General features: G+C 39.5%; 2 protein-coding genes and 1 long non-coding RNA gene across 6 annotated transcripts; 1 reads left to right on the top strand and 2 right to left on the bottom strand.

The window, feature by feature from the left end:
- Positions 1-5,945: 5,945 nt before the first annotated feature.
- LOC108019651 (inner centromere protein) lies at positions 5,946-8,905 on the bottom strand. Of its 2 annotated transcripts, XM_070994877.1 has the most exons (3): positions 7,661-7,781; positions 7,427-7,591; positions 5,946-7,061 (listed from the first exon to the last, which is right to left on the bottom strand). In XM_070994877.1, exons 2-3 carry the CDS (start codon positions 7,454-7,456, stop codon positions 6,051-6,053), a joined length of 1,041 nt encoding a protein of 346 aa, XP_070850978.1. In that variant the 5' UTR covers positions 7,457-7,591; positions 7,661-7,781; the 3' UTR covers positions 5,946-6,050. The 2 variants fall into 2 exon arrangements, with proteins under 2 accessions (XP_070850978.1, XP_016943023.2); XM_017087534.4 differs by lacking the exon at positions 7,427-7,591 and having other exon boundaries at positions 5,947-7,061; positions 7,661-8,905.
- A 145-nt stretch (positions 8,906-9,050) lies between these two features.
- On the bottom strand, positions 9,051-17,388 carry Ttc7 (tetratricopeptide repeat domain 7). 2 transcript variants are annotated; one of them, XM_017088017.4, is made up of 9 exons: positions 17,079-17,388; positions 16,735-17,020; positions 16,269-16,380; positions 15,268-16,207; positions 14,627-15,175; positions 11,818-11,915; positions 11,614-11,727; positions 11,275-11,471; positions 9,051-11,213 (listed from the first exon to the last, which is right to left on the bottom strand). In XM_017088017.4, the coding sequence occupies exons 1-9, from the start codon at positions 17,203-17,205 to the stop codon at positions 11,081-11,083; spliced, it is 2,556 nt and encodes an 851-aa protein (XP_016943506.2). In that variant the 5' UTR covers positions 17,206-17,388; the 3' UTR covers positions 9,051-11,080. The 2 variants fall into 2 exon arrangements, with proteins under 2 accessions (XP_016943506.2, XP_016943505.2); XM_017088016.4 differs by having other exon boundaries at positions 11,818-11,945; positions 17,079-17,387.
- Positions 17,389-18,021: 633 nt separating this feature from the next.
- Positions 18,022-18,911, top strand: LOC136116659 (uncharacterized). Of its 2 annotated transcripts, none has more exons than XR_010653693.2 (2): positions 18,022-18,361; positions 18,438-18,911. It is a non-coding gene; the product is annotated as an uncharacterized lncRNA (long non-coding RNA). The 2 variants fall into 2 exon arrangements; XR_010653694.2 differs by having other exon boundaries at positions 18,022-18,325.
- Positions 18,912-18,973: the final 62 nt, after the last annotated feature.

The raw sequence follows: 18,973 nt of genomic DNA on the forward strand, positions 1-18,973 counted from the left end.
AGTGTTAATCTAATTAACTTTGATAAAGACGGAAAGCTTGAACTAAGGAAGTGACCGCTGGCCTAGGTCGGCGATGAATCAGACTTGACGTGGTATGATAACCTTGTTTCAGGTTGGGCTGCATGTGCATCTCCTGGTATTTTCGCGGGGCTGTTACTCACAATGAGTATTTGCACATCCGGAACGTGATCGGTGAAATTGAGAAACTAAGAGGAGTCTTTGCTCTCTGGCCACTGACCCAATCAAGGCCTCCTGACTCAGGGCTTCACTGAGGTTCTCCAGAGGTGCTCACTTTCGTCTCCATAAACTAAGGTTTGTTTTACCTCGACTTCCTCACCCGCTCCCTATTGATCTTAAGTCTTTGTTATCACCATTTATTGAGCCGAGGGGATCAATGAACGGTTCGCTTATTGTTTGCCGGACCTTTGTACTCCAAATCTTTGATTATCATTCCAATTACATATATGTTGCGGCGACGGATGACTAATGCGACAACCAACGCACGTGACCTTCAAATAACATCTAAAAAGGGGTATTCGTTTTGTAGAATTTATGAATACAATATAAAAAACAAGAAAGAAAACTAAGTTCGGCTACCCGATAGAGTGAACGCTATAGTCGAGTGTCTCGGCTATCAGATACCTCTTAATCAGCTTTAAAATAAAAATTGATAAAAGGTTATTAAAAATGTGAAGATGACCTCTTTAAAATTGGAATACGCATCGAAGATTCGCAAAAAATCGCATTAGGCACACGGGTGTCGCCATACGAGAGTTCGTCGTAGACTAATAGGAAAACAGAAAGATTTACAGCGCTGTTACGTGCAAACATTTTCGGCCACTTTACTGTCTTCTAGTCCTTTTCAACACTTGGTAAACGAGCAATTTAAAGATTAAATTCACATAATCGGAACTAGATAGTTGGGTTTTTGGAGGGGGAGACAAAAAGGACAAATTGCTTAAATTGTTTATTATTTGCAACTTTTTTCACACACATATGGCTCTGACGATATTGCTTTTCTTCTTGGTAGTTTTGTTGGGGTTATAGTGGGCGTGGTAAATTTTTTTTTAAATCAACCGATAGGTCTTGACGAGATTAATACATTTTAGCGATATTCGATTTGGTAGCATCAAAACTTTGGGCGCCACAGATATGCGCGGTTTATGGGCGTTACAATTGGCGTGACACATTACTGAAACAAACATGCGCTGCGTAATAATCTCTAGAATCTGCATGCCTAATCCCAACTTTGTAGTTTCTGAGATCACAGCATTTATACGGATGGCCACACAAAACAAGATTTTCTTTTTCTTCCCAAAATGAAAATGCGGAAAAAAAAACCAGATTTAATATGCGTATAGTACTAATGCTACAGAAACGTGCTATATATCTCTGAAAAGATAATTTAATTTGCTAAATACTCTTTATAAAGTAAAATTGTATGAATATAATAGATTTAGAGTTACGATAAAAAGGTTTTTTTTAAAACCACTTTTTGACTATTTTCTCAAAATTGAGTCGAACGATTTCTTCTTAAATTTTAAATCATGTACCCCTTGAAATACCTCAACTTTTGGTATATAACACTTTTTGCCCTAAAAATTACTGTTTGGACGATATTAAGCGATAAAAAGTGCAACTCGTTTCAGATCCGCATACGTAATATTTCATACTTATTGGAATAAACAAGAAAAAAACCCATTTGATGAAAAATATTCTTATTCGATTTTTTCAAACGAAAAATCTGTTATGGTTTTAGGGTCCATTACTTGCATGAAGCTAATCGAAATAGGAAACTTGATCTATTTGTTCTAACTCTTTGGAAAAACCCGCTAGTTCGGCGGGAAATGTAAGAAACGACAGATTTCTCTTGGAATCTGAAACTATACAGCCCTTGAGATTCCAAACTTGTGCTATTAAAATAGGTAATTGAAGCGATAAAACTTGTTATTAAAAAGTTAAACATATGGAGTGTGAATGTAAACAACCCATACCTTATTAGAATAAAGTTAAACCGAAGTGGAACATGAAAGTGTGTATTTGGTTTTTCAATAGCCAAGCCATATGGGGACGACTCCTAGTCATATTGGGGTACCTAAGCTCTTGTGCAAAAAAAAACTTCTGATGTCAAACAAAAACACCTCTTAACAAGGTAACAAGTAGTGGCGAACGCGCATTTAAAAAAAATTTCTGATATCCGTTGAACGGATGGTCCATAAGGTTTTGGCGTTCCGAAAATTTCCCAGTTAGTTCCCCATCCAAATTTGACGGACTATTTTATGCGATAGTTGGGCGATAATTTTGGGTGGAAACCCTAAACGCTTCTTCTTGACAGTGGAAAGTGAAACATTCATTACGAAAACGTAAACAGTGATGACGGGAAACTTTGAAAAATGGAAGGCGAGAGTATGTCCCCACACTTATATCTTTGGTTTAAAATTATCTAATAAAATGTATTTGTTGCAGATACTAGGGAATACTTTGCGGAGCTCTTGGATGTAGACCCAGATGACAGGGAAGCTTCTATCTGCAGCGGCAGTCAACGCTCAGGCAGCACTGCTAAGCGCGCAAAGGTGGACCACAAGTCGGAGCTTGTGAAGATAGCTCGAGAAAGGCTGGAGAAGCAGCGATCTCAGACAGAAATATTGTCGAGAATGGCAGACAGCCAAGCTAAATTCCAATCGGATTTGTTGAAGCTGTTGAAAAAAAACGAATTCCACAAAAGTTTCGAATAAATAGACCAAAATAATAATCAATAAAAAACAAAAAGATTTATAATTAATGAACTTTATTTGTTACCATTTAGACAATATTGGGAAATAGCTGCCCTTATTTTTTTTGCAGGATGGCTAAAATATGCAGACGTATTAGTCCAAATTGGTTGTTCGCGTGGGTCACTTGCAGCCTGTTGCCAGGTTTCATTTATAGCGCTGTTGTGCTCATTTAAAATGTTCTGCAAAATGCAACAGGCTAAAATGACTGCATTATTATTCTTGTAGTGGCTGTCAAGACCATTCCCAACAAACCGCTGATGATCCCAAGGCTATAGCGATCTGCTTTCCCAGAGGAATGGCATTTCGCCAGTTCTTCCGCAAAACACATAGTCGGTCCACCAAAAACGAAAAGGTCCCTTTCTCCATACGAAAGCTCTCTTTAAAGAACTCGTCGTTGTTTTCCGGTATATCCTTTTCCCAAAATGTCCCGTATCGCATCTGTTTGATATAAATCGCATTCTTTAATAGTATTTTTAATACAATTTAAAAGCACGTACCAGCATCCACACACTTAGTGGCATTTGCTCTTTTGCAGAAAAAATGCTTTCGTACAGATCCAATTCGTCGTCATTCCACTCCTCTGAATTGGCTGCCAATAAAAGCTGATTCAACTTAAGATTTTGCTGTTGTACAATTTTTGCTTGTGTTTTTATTAGCCACAGCTGATTGACAGCTGTTGTCGGATGGTAGATGGTAGATGTGCCCTGTGGGAATCTGGTTTCACATTTGTCAAAAATCCCAACCGTTTCGAACAAATGGACTCTATGGGAAGGGGGTATTATACACATTTTTAAAAAGTGCCTTTTTTTTATAAATATTTATATGTGAGTCTAATGTAAAGCGATCACAATTTATTGACAGACTTTCAGACTTTTCAGAGGCTTACTATATAGTACTATAAGATCCTCGAGCCTTATCGACACTTAAAAGGTTATATATCATACAATTGCGATCACATCTTACAAATACCGAAATATTTCTAAATCTGTAATAAGACAATTAAACGAATATTATCATATTATTGTTCAAATTTTGAGTAACAAAATATCATGGTTACTGGATAACTTTTATAATGATTTCTTTTTAAGTTTTCATAAATTATCGTTAGTAGCAACAATTTGTTAAAATTTAAAGTAAAAATTATTTAGCAATTAAAATCAAAAATCTATAAAAGACTATGTATGTGTGTACATATTAGATGGTCGAATATGAAAATCACGGAAATCATACGGGAATATGGTTAAACTCCCACAGTATGCATTATTTAGGGCCCAATTGTTCAAATAATCCTGGTTTTAACACTATTGGTCAAGACTTACTTCTGTCTCCTGCCGAGATCAGACTTGCATCCGCCAGGTTTAGGTTTAATTATAACTTCAACTAGAAATTGCGGTTTTGTTTGGAAGCTATAGAAAACTGTTTAATGCCCAAAATTATTTAATTAGTTATAATTAAAATAAGTAACGTAATACCACATCAATTCAATCTACAACATCAAAAACAATAGCCTCCAAAACTACCACGCACTTCTGACGACTTATTATGAGTTTAAAAACCGTTTAGTTGGTAAATTTCAGATTTGATGCTTAGATTCAACTCAGAATAATGTTAAATTATTCGAAAGAGTTAAAATGTGTTTTGATTTTTAGCTTTTTTATACTTTAACCACCTTATTTGATCATTTCTGGTATTACCGATGTTATGTGTCTCGCAATGAAAAACGACGGAAAATAATAATGCAGTTTTAAACATTTTGTAATGATAATAAACGTAGTTAATCAATAAAAAGCTAACTAAATATAACTTTGAGTTTTTACATTTTTTGGAGTCATTAACACTGGCACTATTATTTTAATGAGCGGTCGAAACTTGACATAATTTCTAAAAATGACCATATTATTATATTACGCCGAATATTGAATGTGGTATTTGCTGTATTCCACTCTTATTAAAACAATAAAATGCCAAATTGTTTCAATCTGAAAAGAAAAAAAGCCACAGCCGAACTTGTAAGTGGGAAAATGCAAGCACTACTATTTTCATGATCGAAATTCTGAAAACTTAAAATTGAGCTATATATGCCTTAAAGAGAGAAAGTTCTGACGTTCGGAAATTTACCATAGAAGATGACGTTCTGTTTTAAGTAAAAAAGTTGGCAAATAGATATATTTAAGTTGATACTGTACTCATTTTAGGAAATAAAACTTAAATTCAATGCGAAATTCTTAATTTGATGAAATGTGTGGAAAAATTGTATCATCGAAAGTTTTGCAGTCGATATTGTATTGATGCTTAGTTACTTTTCTCCGGAATTTCGCCCGAATGAGTTCGACACCCCGAATTGGTTCGACATTATTTACATTAAATGTCTCTGGACTTCAAATAATGTGGTAACGGTCCCGTGTTCAATTTGTGTGTTAGATTTGTCGGAAAATATGTAACAGGCAGAAGGAAGCGTTTCCGACCCCATAAAGTATATACATTCTTGATCAGGACCACTAGCCGAGTCGATCTAACCATGTCCGTCTGTCCGTATGAACGCCGAGATCTCGGAAACTATAAGAGCCACGCCCACTCTAACGCCCACAAACCGCTCAAAACTGTGGCTCCTACAGTTTTGATGCAAAAATGAAATTTGTAACTATTTTACCTATCGAGAAAAAGTTTGCCACGTCCACTTAACGTCCGTAAACCCCCCACAAACTTCAAAAAATCGTACATATAAACGCGGATATCTCGGAAACTATCAAGGATAGAGAAATCGGATCTCAGATGTAGATTCCGTAGCCTTGTACGCAGAGCAAGTTTGTTACGCAAATGTGCCACTCCCACTCTAACGCCCACACGCCACCCAAGCCTGTGGCGCCCACAATTTTCATGCTAGATACAAAATGTTAACTGAATTGTATCGGTTTCGTCAATACCTATCGATTGATCCAAAAAAAATTTGCCACGCCCACTCCAACGCCTAAATCGGTCTACCTAAACGCATTAAATTTATTCGTGTGGATACCTAGTTGATCTTAGTATATTCTTTTGTGTGTTCAGAATTTCAATATTATAAATTCTGTTCCTCGTTAAGACGTGCTATTGCTTGGTATTTATACATTTTAACCAACAAAGTGATAGACACAAACAATGTACATGCACAATCTCTAAAGATAACCCAGTATTCAAAGATTTATCTCACATGTCAATGCAGTTTATTTACATTAAAACAACAACAATTTAGTATATACATAACCAGCTTCACTAACTTAGTAACCACACACGTGCTTACCGCGAAGATTGTTCGAAAAGCAAGCGTCCCAGCTGCACTTGCTGCTGGGCGTAGGTGTTGAGGGCTGGGATATCCTGACCAACCGAGCCGTTAGTGGCCCCTTCGGGAGTTACAGACTGCCGGACCAGTTCCCGCAGACTAGCCGAGATCTTGGCAGTACGGAAGCGGTCATCTTGCCGACGCTGGCGACACTCGACGAAGCGCTGGGACTGATGACGTTTGCGCTCAATGTCCTCGCGCAGCTGATCCCTTCTCAGTCGTTCCTCCTGCTGTCGCTCCCGCCATTGCTCCTCATGGTGTGCCTGCTCCACGAAGTTGTCGTGCTGCATCCGCTTCAGATACGCCTCCAGGAACTGGCCTCGCAACTCGCCCGCCCGACGCAGCTTTTGCGTGAGCCGCATGCATATGTCCCGCCTGCGCAACGTTTCGTCCAAGTGCTGCTCCTCCTGGTGCACAGTGACGGCCTCACTGCGACGCAACTCCTCGCACCGACGCTGGCAGAAGTTGAGATCCCGTTCTAGCCGCCTGGCTTCCAGCCGCTTTTTGGCCGCAGCGTCCTTGGCGTGGAGCGCCCCACGCAATCGCTTTAGTTCCGCTAGATCCCTTTCAGCCAATGACTGCAGACGCGCCTTGGTTACCAGGTAGTCCTGGAACTGTTTGTCGTGAATCGCCTGCTTGTACGCCTCCAGTTGCTCCACCCGGAGAAGCTGCCGCTCCAGTCGTTCGTTTTCCCAGAACTTACGAGCTAGCCAGGCCGTCTCTTTGTCGGCGGCCTGCTGGTTCCGCTTTTCCGCCATACAATTAAGGATCTTCTGGTCGTGACTTGGCACCTGCTGGAAAGCGGCCCTCACCGTGGGCTCAAGACACAAGTTTGCCATCGAGGTGCACAGCGAACTTTTCTTGGCTTGCGGTTGGCTTGGCACCAGGGCTATATTGTTCTGCGACTTTGACTTGGCCCGTCCAATGATTGACAGAGCGGGGGCGTCTATCGGGGGGGCCAGAAATCGCTGAAGAAAATTTAAGATGTACAAAATTAAGCTAAAATTTAGGTTTTTATTTACTTTTTAATTTTTTTTTAAAGTATGCTACACTATTTTTACTTGTCACTAGTCGTAAAATATAATATTAATAATATTTTAATATTTAATTAATATAATATTTTAAAGCCCTTTTAAAGATCACTTTAGGTGTCTAAAAGTATGCAACTGAATATCTTAGACTCAGAAGTACAATGAATTCCTTCAAAAAGACTTTTCTATTTAACTACAACTGAAATGACACTTAAAAGTGATTCCAAACCCACAGTAATTTGTGGTGCACCCATGTGCTAAAAAAATTACGCAATTTTTGTATTGAATATTAAATTATTTACCTTTAAATGGTCAACCAAATCCCCTATCATAAGCTTATTTAAATACCGTCCGCATTATAAATCTCCTTGTCTTTCAAACTCTCAAATCAAAGGGAATTTCCGTCAAAAAAATGTGATTTTAGCGTAATCAATAATAGAAACCAACAGTCAAGCCATAGAAAATTGCTATTAGAAATCATGGGAAAACCAAAACAACATATTTACTGGGAGTTCGTTTTTACCGAGCATACTTACTTGAAGCATTCTGCAATCTCTTTGACCAATGTGCCGTCGGCGATCCTGAGGAATGGGTTTTGTTTTATCCTGTGAGGGCTTTTTTCGGGACTCACTCTCGCGGCTACCAGCGCTTTTTGACCTCCGACTTCTGCCAGAGCCTGTGTTCCCTTTCTGGCAGTCAGAAGATCCCTGCCTGCTGTGGGGGGACTTTCCCTCTGTTGGCGACCTGGAAGCACTTCTGAGGCTTTGGCTGCTGGCACTTCTTTTACACTTGCCACTCTCCCGCCGGTGTAGTTGCTCCAAGGCCTGAATTTCCTTGTCCAGCTGCACCAACTCCTCGCTCGTTTGCACCTGATTGCCGCGCCCACTCACGGAAGCGCTGCTGTGGGAGCTGTAGCAGTCGCAATGGCAGATTTCGCAGCAGCTGTCCGCCAAATCCAGCTCCTCGAGCAGTTGCAAGTGCTTCGCCTCCGTCTGTCCTTTGGATTTGCTTCTGGTCCGCGCCTCGCTGCGCCCGCGACGCTTTCGTTTAGGAGTCATTATTTTTGTGGAACTAATCACCCATCAGGAGTAGTGGACGCAAACCAACGGGGTCAAACTTTAAACTGGCACACAAAATATATGTCTCGGTATTTCTTTTTTATGACTGGCGTAATCAAGCCGAATTCCTGTGCCTGCTCTACAGCGACATTTGTTTTATTTATTTTTCCATTGATTGGACATATGCTAGTTGTCCTGGGCAACGGCACAATCCCAAAAGCCGAAAGCAACCCCAACCTAAAATAAACTCCTTGGCAGTTATAGAGGTCTGTTTTAGGCTTTTGGCACAGATGTGGAAACTATCGTCGTCAATTACCTGATGTCCAAAATAAAAGTCTTGCAAAAGTGGTATACAGTCAACTGAACATAAACGTTTTAAAAATAAATAGAAGAAACATTTTTTTATTTTAAACTTAATTTAAAACGTCTATAAAAACAAAAAATCGATGAAAACGCAGAATGATTTTGCTTAGTAAGTTTATCTTAAATTGTAATCCAATAAATACATCTAAAAACAAGGAAGAACGCTACAATAGGTACTCGACTGTCAGATACCCGTTACTCAGCTAAAGGGTCAAAAGGGAAATGGAGATAGGCAAGCAGCAAAGCGAGACTGAAATGCGCCAGCTACCCCTGATCTCAATATATAGTTATGTGACCGGTAGACAGATTTAAGAGTTATGGGCGTTAGAGTGGGCGTGGCAAACTTTTTTTTTGGCACCTTCAAAACTGGGGTTGTCCCCTTGGGAGATGTTGAGAATTGCAATTGCACAAAATAAGTTTTGTTAGCCACTGTCAGGAGACTTTTGGATGCGTAGCCCCCAAGCAAATTTGTTGTGAAAACCATTACTCAACCAACGGACCTTAAAAATGTTTAAATAGCATTACTGTTATTACAATGCAATTAAAATAATGACCTGATTTTTGGTTATATATATGTATATTATATAATTTTACTAAGCAGTATATATGTACCTATAAATCAATCAATATTTAAGCAATAATTAACATTTCACGAAGTAATAAAATAAATATACTGTTAGAACCTTGTTATGTTTAGTATAAGAGCAACTGGAATGTATAACAGCTGGTCGAGCTTTCTCTTGAATGCACTTCTGTCTTAGTTCATAGGGATTCACGGTATTAAATGAATCTAACTCAACAAGACTTTGTTCTCTTATTTATACAAGTTATCATCACGTGGTTAAACTGAAATTACCATTGTAGCAGCTTACTCTCACATTAACCATACCCATCACCATTATTACGGAGAGTAACATAAAAATTAAATCAAAAATCCTGCACACAAAAATATCTGTTAGTAAAACTGACCAATATTATAAAAAACCGGTCCCCGAACATCGAATTGTCTATTTTACAAATATTCTTCGTTTTTACAAATATTTTTGTGTGTACGAAGCGAAAATATGCGTGCATATCTTTCGTAAAATTAGGCGCTTGTATTTTTTTTAAAGTAATATTGGTTTCTAGGATTTTTCATCCAAAAGAGTACTGGGTCTTAGATTGCAAATCTATGTCGGTTCGTTTTTTTTTATTAATTTTATATCAACTTGAACATTTCTAGCTAATAATTTACAGTAAAGCCCTGCATGAATCAACACAGTGCGAGATATTTTAGTTTTTGCAACATTTTACAGTGTGATCCAGTCTCCATGACAAAAGTAAAAAAAACCCGTAATACATTTTCCAATATGTTTCCGAAATCGCATTCGATTTCGACGCACGATTCGATTCGTGTTTATGAAGTAGGTATTCTGTACACGTTGGGCCTCCTCTTCTAGTGAATTCAAATTTCTTAATTGTTTTATATTTTAGATCGGTAAAGTTGCTCAATTTACCTTATTTTACCACATTAATTATTCTTAGAGTTTAAAGTGTTATAATAAATATATTAAGTGTTAAATAGTAAAATACTGCAAAGGGAGGAGCCGAAATCTTGGAAATCAAAAGGGATACATAGAGTTCATATTTCTAAGTGAGTTCACCGCTGTGATCGAAACATTCTGTCAATTCATGCAGGGATTTCATTTACGCACAAACAATATTAAAACTCTTGCTACTCAGAGGGTTCACCCATGTCTCGGTTTCAAAAAATCAAAACATTTTTTTTAGCATAAATCCAAATATATTTTTATACCCGTTACTCGTTGAGTACAAGGGTATACTAGATTCGTCGGAAAGTATGTAACAGGTAGAAAGAAGGGTTTCTGACCCCATAAGGTATATATATTCTTGATCAGGATCACTAGCAGAGTCGATCTAGCCATGTCCGTATGAACGCTGAGATCTCGTAAATTATAAGCGCAAGTTTGTTTCAGCAGGGTGCCACGCCCACTCTAACGCCCGCAAACGACTATAACCGTCTAGCGCCCACATTTTTAAATATTTTGTAAACATATTTGTTTCTATTATAAATACCTATGTACATGCCAAAAATTATTAAAATCGGACCACGGCTAATGGTTTTAGTTCATACAAATACTACATTCATCTAACTTAAAATGCTGCTTAATTTTGGCTACCTTTTACCTTACTTTTGCGTTACTTTGAAGAGCTATACAACAAAAAGATGCCAATTTTTTAAAACTCAAATATTTTTTAAAAATTTACTTTTGTAAAATAAATATATGGTAAAAAATACAAAAGTTCTAAGTTTTTATGGCGTTTAAAAAAAGCATTAAAAAAGCTAAGAGACATGGGCGACACTCCAACCATTTAGTTATAAACAAGGTATTAATTAGAACTTTCACTTCTGAAGATTTAGGTAGGTATATGTGTATGTGTAGTATATATATGTATAGTATATTGCTGTTCACTTTGAGGTTATTTAAGGTTAAATCTACTTCACACAAATCAAGAGAGGTACAATATTGGTTCCTATTCAAAGACCAACGGTATTGAAGTAAAGGGTAACACCGGGCATGACGGCTCTAGTTGCAGCGATGTGGCAAAGCAATCGGCGGATACATGAAAATCGCCCAATATCTCCATTACCTTGCCTAAAGCGAACCTGTTAAATTCAAGACTATCATTCGAGGTTTTTGAGCAAAATAAATTTTCTCAGATGTTACCAAATCCTGGGACAGCTTGGATCCAGCTTAGCCGCATCCTTAAGCATCTTCTCAGCCAGCCGCGGTTCGCCCATTATCAAATGGGCCTCCCCCAGGGCGCGCAAAGCTTCCGTATGATTGGGGTTAGCGGCTACAGCATTTAGGAAACATTGCTTAGCGTCAAACCATTGCTCCAAATATACGTGCACCTGGCCGCGCTAAAATTAATATTTAATAATAATAATAATGGGTTACAGAGGAATTGAATTGTATTATGTAAGCTTGTGAGTAAAATGTTCAGTGTTTATTTGGTATTAGGTATTCCATCCATTGAACACAACACACACTTCAAGAACGTACCATAAACATGATCTGATGCGAAAGCGGGTATATCTGTGAAGCTTCGTGTATGCAGTTGAGTGCCTCGTTGGGCTGATCGATGCGCAGATAGACATCAGCCAGCAACAGCCAGATCTAAAGCGGATACGATACACCAAATTTTATATTTCTTTTCTCCAAATTTCACTTCATATTGAGGAAATATCCATCTATCTATATACGCACCTCAATCTGGAGCATCCAGGGTCGTCGGGGTCCAGGACGCTGGGTAAACGAACTAAGTGAGCTGGCAGCTTCACTCAAAGCCTGTTCCACACGGGATACTGCAGCCAGGGAAGCCGCATACACGGAATCTTCAAAGAACAAAATTTAATGTTATTAAGATTGGCAAAAGCTATTATCCCATATACCCAAAAAATAAATGGTACGGGGATATTTATAGGGGATAAGGATTTAAAAAATTGTAAGTTTAAGCAAGAAAGCATCGCTAAAGTAGTCAACAAACTATAGGCATTCAGATAGAAAACAAGCAATACATTTTAAAATACGAATCTATTCAATTTAACAAGAATAAATAAACTGTTTGGGTTGCAACTAAAATTCAGTTGAATTAGGTGAACAAGATTTTTGATACCCCCAACTAAATGAAATCGCCCGTATGAGCAAATTTAAAACAAAAGAACACACTATATTTGACGACCGCGACTTCAGATACTCAGCTATCAAAAAGCACCACCTATCGTTCATGCCTATCGGCTGTTTACGAGATTTATATTGTCTGAGTTTTATTTTCCGGTTGAAAAATAACAGTTATTCATTGATTAAAAAAAAAAAAAAATCAATAAATTCTGTGTTTTATTATTTCGATCATAAAAACAAAACTCAAAATCATTTTGTGACGGTTTTTTGGTTTGATTAAATGTAATTACAAATTTAGAATACTAAACGCGCGGTTGACTATTTTTTAAGATTTTTTTTCAGATACTATAGACCATGGTAAGTAAGATTGTTTTATCAATTTATGTCGCACAAAGAAATCAATGTTTTAATAGTAGGCAGTCTTTACATTCCGACCAGTTAAATATAAGAGTACGATTTCGGTTAACAAAATAAATTGTCTATACTGGCCTAGTGGCCCCCGAAACAGGGAATATGATTTTGATTCTCGTCCGTGGTGAAACCATTTTTTTTTAGTTTTAGGTTCAGATAGTATTATTAAAAGAATGCAAAAAGTTAATCGACTGATATAAACTCATTAATTTTAAGTTGTATTTTTTTAAAATTGTTTGTTTAGTTCAACAAATAAGTTTTTTATTGACTCTGACAAAAGTTTGCATTTGAGGTCCGTTAGAATAAGTTGCAGGGCGGAAAAGGACCTTTCAACTCCAACTTGGGTAGCAGGAACAGCATGGACCATTTTTGTCATTTCGTAGAGGTATGGGTAGACAAATCTTTCCTCCTCCCAAAGTGTTACTTTTTAATATTGACACATTGATTATTAAATATTTATACTAACCGTGGTCTATAGTATCTGAAGAAAATCTTAAAAAATGGCCAATACCGCATTTAGTATTCTAAATTTTGAATTACATTTCTATGAACCAAAAAACCGCCACAGTATGGCTTCGAGTTTTATTTTTGATCGAAGTAATAAAACTCAGATAATAAGTTTTATTATTTGATTTTTATTTAAAACCCATCCGTGTTCCAAGTAGTATATAAACATGTTCCAAATGAAGAATAAAACAGTTATCAACACACCTCTTAACTCCGCGGTTCTACTTCCTACATCTGGGAATAGGGCTCGTAATACACTATCTCAACTAGCAGCTAACCACGTTAGCTCAACCTCAGCGCAGCTCAGCATCGCCTGTGGTCCGACATCACAGTAACCATCGTTACCATTGCCGCGACGCGATCGTCCTGCCATCAAAGCGTCCCCGTGCCAGCGACAAGTGCTCATTACCCCCTTGTCCCGCGGTGTGACCCGGAAGTGTCTACTTCGGTTAGGCACAAACACCAGGGAATAACTGTTTTTTTGTTCAAGCGAAAAATAAAACTCAGAGAATACATTTTATTTGTCAATTTTAAAATAAAACTAACAGAAACTCAGAAAAATAAAAACCATTGTGGTCATGTAAAATACAATGTCTAATAATGTCAGTGGTGCTGTTGAATTTTTTTCATGGCTTTCCCTTGTTAGTGATTTGTTAGTTTGAAAAAACCAAAATAAGTTATTTTAAATACCAGTTATTTTTTAACCCTGGGTAAAACTATTGCATATACTTTTTTTATACCCTTGCAGAGGGAGGTGGAAAAATAATATGAAACAAATTATAGCTTCGGTGTTTTTTATCATATAACCCCCTACGCTTGGAAATAACATTTTTTAATTAGTTCTGAATTTCGAATTTAATTTTATCAAAATCGGAAGCCTATATCATATAGCTGCCATAGGAACGATCGGAAAACTGGTGGAAAAATAATATGAAACAAATTATAGCTTTGGTGTTTTTTGACATATTATCTTATACTATTGGGAATATCATTTTATGTATGTTTAAATTTAATAATTATAACCGCAAGGGTATACAAACTTCGGCTTGCTGAAGTTTATTTCCTTGTTTATTTTCTGATGAACACATTCCCTTGTCATTTTAGTCGAACGTAAAAAGCGATGAAATTACACATGCGAAATTTAAGGTGTATTTTAAAATAAAGACCAAATATTAGAAAATCGCTATCAGCAAACTAAGGTACTAGAAAAAGGAATGAAGCGAATTCAAGTTCTAGCCAAGTTCGATCCACATGCAATCGCCATCAAGACTTGGCTAAACCTGAACTTTATATAGCAAACTTACAATTGTTTTTGCGAATTTTATTGGTTTGTTATAAACAGACATTCCGCAGAAGGTGGGATACAAATATTTGTATAGATATATATACACAAGTATATATACACAGAACATTCACATTATTAGAGAGAGAGGTACATATATAAGTTAGATACGGGCGGAAGCCTTCGAGTACTTACTTGAATCCTTGTCGGACATCTGTGAGGAATGTGGCAAATGCACACCACTCTTGGTATCCGAGTGTTTCTCCTCCTCCCCCGCTAGCTGGGCCTCGTAAACGTCCCGCCAAACGGCCAGCATGTGTTGAACAGTGCCCAGCGCAGTCTCCGCGTCCTCCAGGTGCAACTGCAGGTGTGCCTTAACATGTAAAAGCTGTAGGTTGTCAGGAAACTCGTGTAAAGCATCTTCCACCACCCCAAGGGCTTCCCGAGGACGCCGCGAAGCTGTCAGCAGCAGTGCAAAAAGGTGCAGACAGGGAGCATGCTCCATGCGCAACGCTAGCGCGAAACGGATGTGGGCCAACGCCTCTGCCAGCTGTCCGAGCAGCGCGTACTGCAACGATAAGTAGTACTCTGCCAGATGGTCGTTCCCGTCCATCTGTACAGCCCGCTCCAGCGCGTCCAAAGCCAGCTTGTGGCACGCATCCCGCTCGCTTTTTAGGTTCGACTGGATAGCAAGCTGCTGGTGCCCGATGCCAACAAAGAGTTGACTGCGCGATGGTCGCAGGCCTGGATAAGCAAGAATAATGAATTCAATTCACAGCACCCATATAAACCATGACTTATTAATTTAGTGCTACCATGAGCATAGCCGAACTTACCCTTCACTTCGCGCTTAAGCGCTTGCTGAGCGTAGTCTAGGCCCTGTTTTACCGTCTCCAGACTTTCGTAGCAGAGACGCGATGCTAAGAGACAAGGCAGTGGATCGCCAGGCGTCAACTTCATTGACTCTTGCAGTACTCTCAGAGCATGTGAATGTTTTTCGGCTGCCATAAGGCTCAGACCATACTGCCGCCATACATGTTGCTCACCAAAGCTAAATTTCAGCGCCTTCTCGAAGGACTCGTTCAACAACTGGACAAGGCCCCAGCGCACAGTGGCTAGGGTCAGAAGATCATACACTGCTGTCACGTTGCCCATAGCATGCTGACGGGCCTGCCGAAACTCAGGACTCTGTGACAAGACAGTATCTCTCACTGCCAGAGCTTCGGCGATGAGTAGCAGCAGTATCACTTCCTCCTGCTGATTTCGTGGGTTGAACTGCTGGCGGGCTGAGTATTTTCTTGGCTTCCAAAGCTTTTTGGAGGATCCTCCACGCAGGGTTCCACCGCCCGACTTTCCGGTAAAGGGAGGGGCATAAATCGTGCCGGACACCCCCCTTAAAAGCACCTCGGCTAGTTGACGGGCCAGCGTGAGACGTAGCGATTGAGTGGCCCGCGTCTCGATCGCGTTGAGCATGATTCGGTACCGCTCAACCGCCTCCTGAAGCTTTTCCGTCTTGATAAGCACTATGGGCGCCCGCTGCAGGGCGGTCTCAAGGATGGCGCCCATTCTGCGGTTCACTTCCAAGCCAGTGGGCCCACCCGCCGGTATGGTACTGCTAATGGCAAAGCTGCTGCTCGAAGGCTGCACACTCGACGCGTTTACGTTCAGCGTGGAACCAGCAGTGGAGTTGTTGGATGAGCTGCTACTTCCACTCACGATGTCGTACTCCTGCAGGTAAAGTAGGCCCAGATCTGTGGCGCGCTCAAAGCAGGTTATCTACGGAGTTTAAACCAAGCTAGTGAAGGGAGTTCTTAGGAAAAAAAACCGAAAATCTTACCATTTCTGTTTCTTTTTCCGCCTTCTTGAACTTGGACGACGGCTTTGAAGTCTGCTGCTCTAGGCACAGTCCCTTAATGGCATACGACTCGGCCAGGATCTTGAGACTGCGACTATAAAATAAATGGGAATTAAAGAATCTGAAGGTGGATATGTTGACAAAAATGTAGAATTGCTAAAAAAAAAATGTTAAATGCAGAAATTACATTTTGATACCAAAAAGTTTACTGTAGACCGGTTCTAATAAAAATAATAGTGACATTTTAGTTCACAAAGTAATCTACTGGTCAGTAAAAGGTATCAGGATATTATAATTAGCAGGCAACGATACAGCCTAATAATAACATTTTTATCAAGACAAAAGCTACCCGAATGCAAAGGCTTCATAATACTATGTGTCCCTAACAGTTTGGGATACAGTATAAAAACCATTGATTTGTATATCTTGCTAAATAAGAACAACATACAGAGTCAGCTCTTTCTCCGCAAGCGTGTTGAGTTCGGCCTTGACGAAGTTGTCGAGACTCTGCTCATACTCGCCACAGGCAAAACACAGTTTGGCCAGCAGCAGGTAGGCGTCCAGGGCAATGCCAGCCTTCTGCCCGCTCTCGCCCAGGGCCAAGTTGAGGAAGCGCCGGGCCTCGGCCAAGCCAGTCTTGGCACGCCCGAAGTTGGAGTCGGCGGCAGCGAGCGCGTTGTCCTCCAGGTAGTTCTCCAGCCGCGCCTCTCCCACTAGGAAGTTGGCCAGACACTCTGGTTCAGGAAAAAGGAGTCATTGTACTGGTAAGATTATCCGCGCCATCCTTCTTACCGTTGTGCGGCGACCCGGTCTTTAGTTCGTCAGTCAGCTCGATAACCCGCTGCCACTTGCCTTCGCTGCGGCAGCTCTCGATCAGGGCTTCCACTTTGGTGGTGTTACGCATGTTTCTATTGGCCATAGGTGCGCGCACGGGTAAGCTCGGGTATCTCGGTGCTTCCTGTTCGGGGGAGTGTATTTATATGATCACTGCCGGCTCCTCTGCGGTTACAGCACTCTCCTTGCACGCTAATCAAATTATTTCCAAAACATTGGAGTTTCCCGTGTTTTCTTCGCTCTTCTTCTGCCTCACATATGGTATTGGCTCCTATCGACACGCTCTGTTATCGATAGTTAACAGGCCATCAAGGTATAGCCTCCGCACACAGCCGCTTGAAATTGCACTTAGAGAATTCCCAATAAAGAAAAGTAATGAAAATAAGATTCCTTGACTATAATTTATTTTAGGCAACAATTTTGTGATATGATGTGCCTACAAATGGCTTTTTCTTTAAATAAAAAATAAAGTTTTGCCAAGAAGGACATAAGGTGGAGGTTGGTCATTTCCTTAAAAGAACAAAGCAATATCTGTTTTCACGGTGAAAACATATGCTGTGTTCCAAGCCGTTGAAAGCCTCCTTGGTCTGCGCCCTGCAGTGTACATGCATTTCCTTCCCAAAATAAACACCGAAGCGGCCAGTACATAAATTACATAACCTAAAATTCTGAAATAACACTTTCCCCGTCTGTTTCTGGCACGTTAGTTCAGCTTTCTTTCTTATGGAAGAAAAAGTAGCTGAAGCAGAAACGCCCTCTGTCATAATACCCTATAAAAGACTTGTTACACTATGTAGAGTTACCTATCGATTAAGGCAATAACTCTACTACTCCAAAAAAGTGTGTACACGGGGCTCATCGGGTTATGTCAGCTGTTGTGTGTTTTGGTTTTAACACTGAGCGTTAGTGCTTCCTTGTATAGGTCAAGCAGCGCCTGCGCTGCCGCGTATGACCAAAGGATTGAATATTTTGTCATAACACAGTAACATAGGCTGACATTTTTCAAAGCTGCTTTCAAATTTTTTTTAATAAATTCAAATAAATACCTACTTAACTTACTAAAAAAGGATTAAGCCTAGTACTCATATCGACGAAAACGAGAGCTAGCCACAGGGGAGAGCTGGAGGGAAATAGGCTACTAAAGCTCTATGTCGGGTGTTTTTTACCGTAGCTCAGATGAGCTAAGGAAATACCATATTTCGTGTGTGAGTTCCGATAAACGCCGTTAGCCGCCGAGCAAAGTATAGGAAATTTGATCCTCGCAAAGAACGTAAGTTCTGCCCAAAAGATTTTAGTAACGTATTTGTATACTTTTAGGACAACCACCAGTAATACGATCTCTGACGAGCTCTCCATTGGGGATTCACAGGACTCCACCACCACCAGCTACTGGGAAGCTAGAGCGGAGCTGCAGGACGCTCTGGCTTCTAAAGGGTGGAGATAGAGGATCTATTAACCAGCCATTGCCAAATGGCGCGGAGAAAATGGCGAAGTGTCCTTGTCAAGGGAAGGAAACCTTAACATAAATAAAAACATCCTTTCAACACTCCATTTATTTGTATTTCTTTTTGCACCAGCAGATTCGTCTTTTTAAAATCCTTCAATTTTTCGTTTGTCAATAAATCAAACCCACCTGCTACAAAGAATACGATTTTCCGACTAGTGAAACTCTTAGCTCTCTGAATACTAGGATTTAAACCAATAACTCAATAACTCCATAACTCCTTGTATAAATAAGCTTTTAGTGCGATCGAACTTGAGTGAATATATAAAAAAGATGTTAGAAATGTATATTTCTTTCTTTTCTATCCTTTCAAAGTTGTAAATGACGTATTAGTAAGCGCTGAAACTTA

This window comes from Drosophila suzukii, chromosome 2R (genome assembly GCF_043229965.1).
Source record: "Drosophila suzukii chromosome 2R, CBGP_Dsuzu_IsoJpt1.0, whole genome shotgun sequence".
NCBI lineage: Eukaryota > Metazoa > Arthropoda > Insecta > Diptera > Drosophilidae > Drosophila > Drosophila suzukii.

Bases quoted from the DNA above. Each gene is read 5' to 3' on its own strand.
- LOC108019651 (XM_017087534.4), bottom strand. From the start codon at position 8,182: ATGACTCCTAAACGAAAGCGTCGCGGGCGCAGCGAGGCGCGGACCAGA. The intron at 7,062-7,660 runs GTAAGTATGCTC...AATTTTCTTCAG, and splicing joins GAGATTGCAGAATGCTTCAA to CGATTTCTGGCCCCCCCGAT.
- Ttc7 (XM_017088016.4), bottom strand. From the start codon at position 17,205: ATGGCCAATAGAAACATGCGTAACACCACCAAAGTGGAAGCCCTGATC. The intron at 16,381-16,734 runs GTATGTTGTTCT...TTTATTTTATAG, and splicing joins GCGGAGAAAGAGCTGACTCT to TCGCAGTCTCAAGATCCTGG. The intron at 11,728-11,817 runs GTGCGTATATAG...TATCCGCTTTAG, and splicing joins CCTGGATGCTCCAGATTGAG to ATCTGGCTGTTGCTGGCTGA.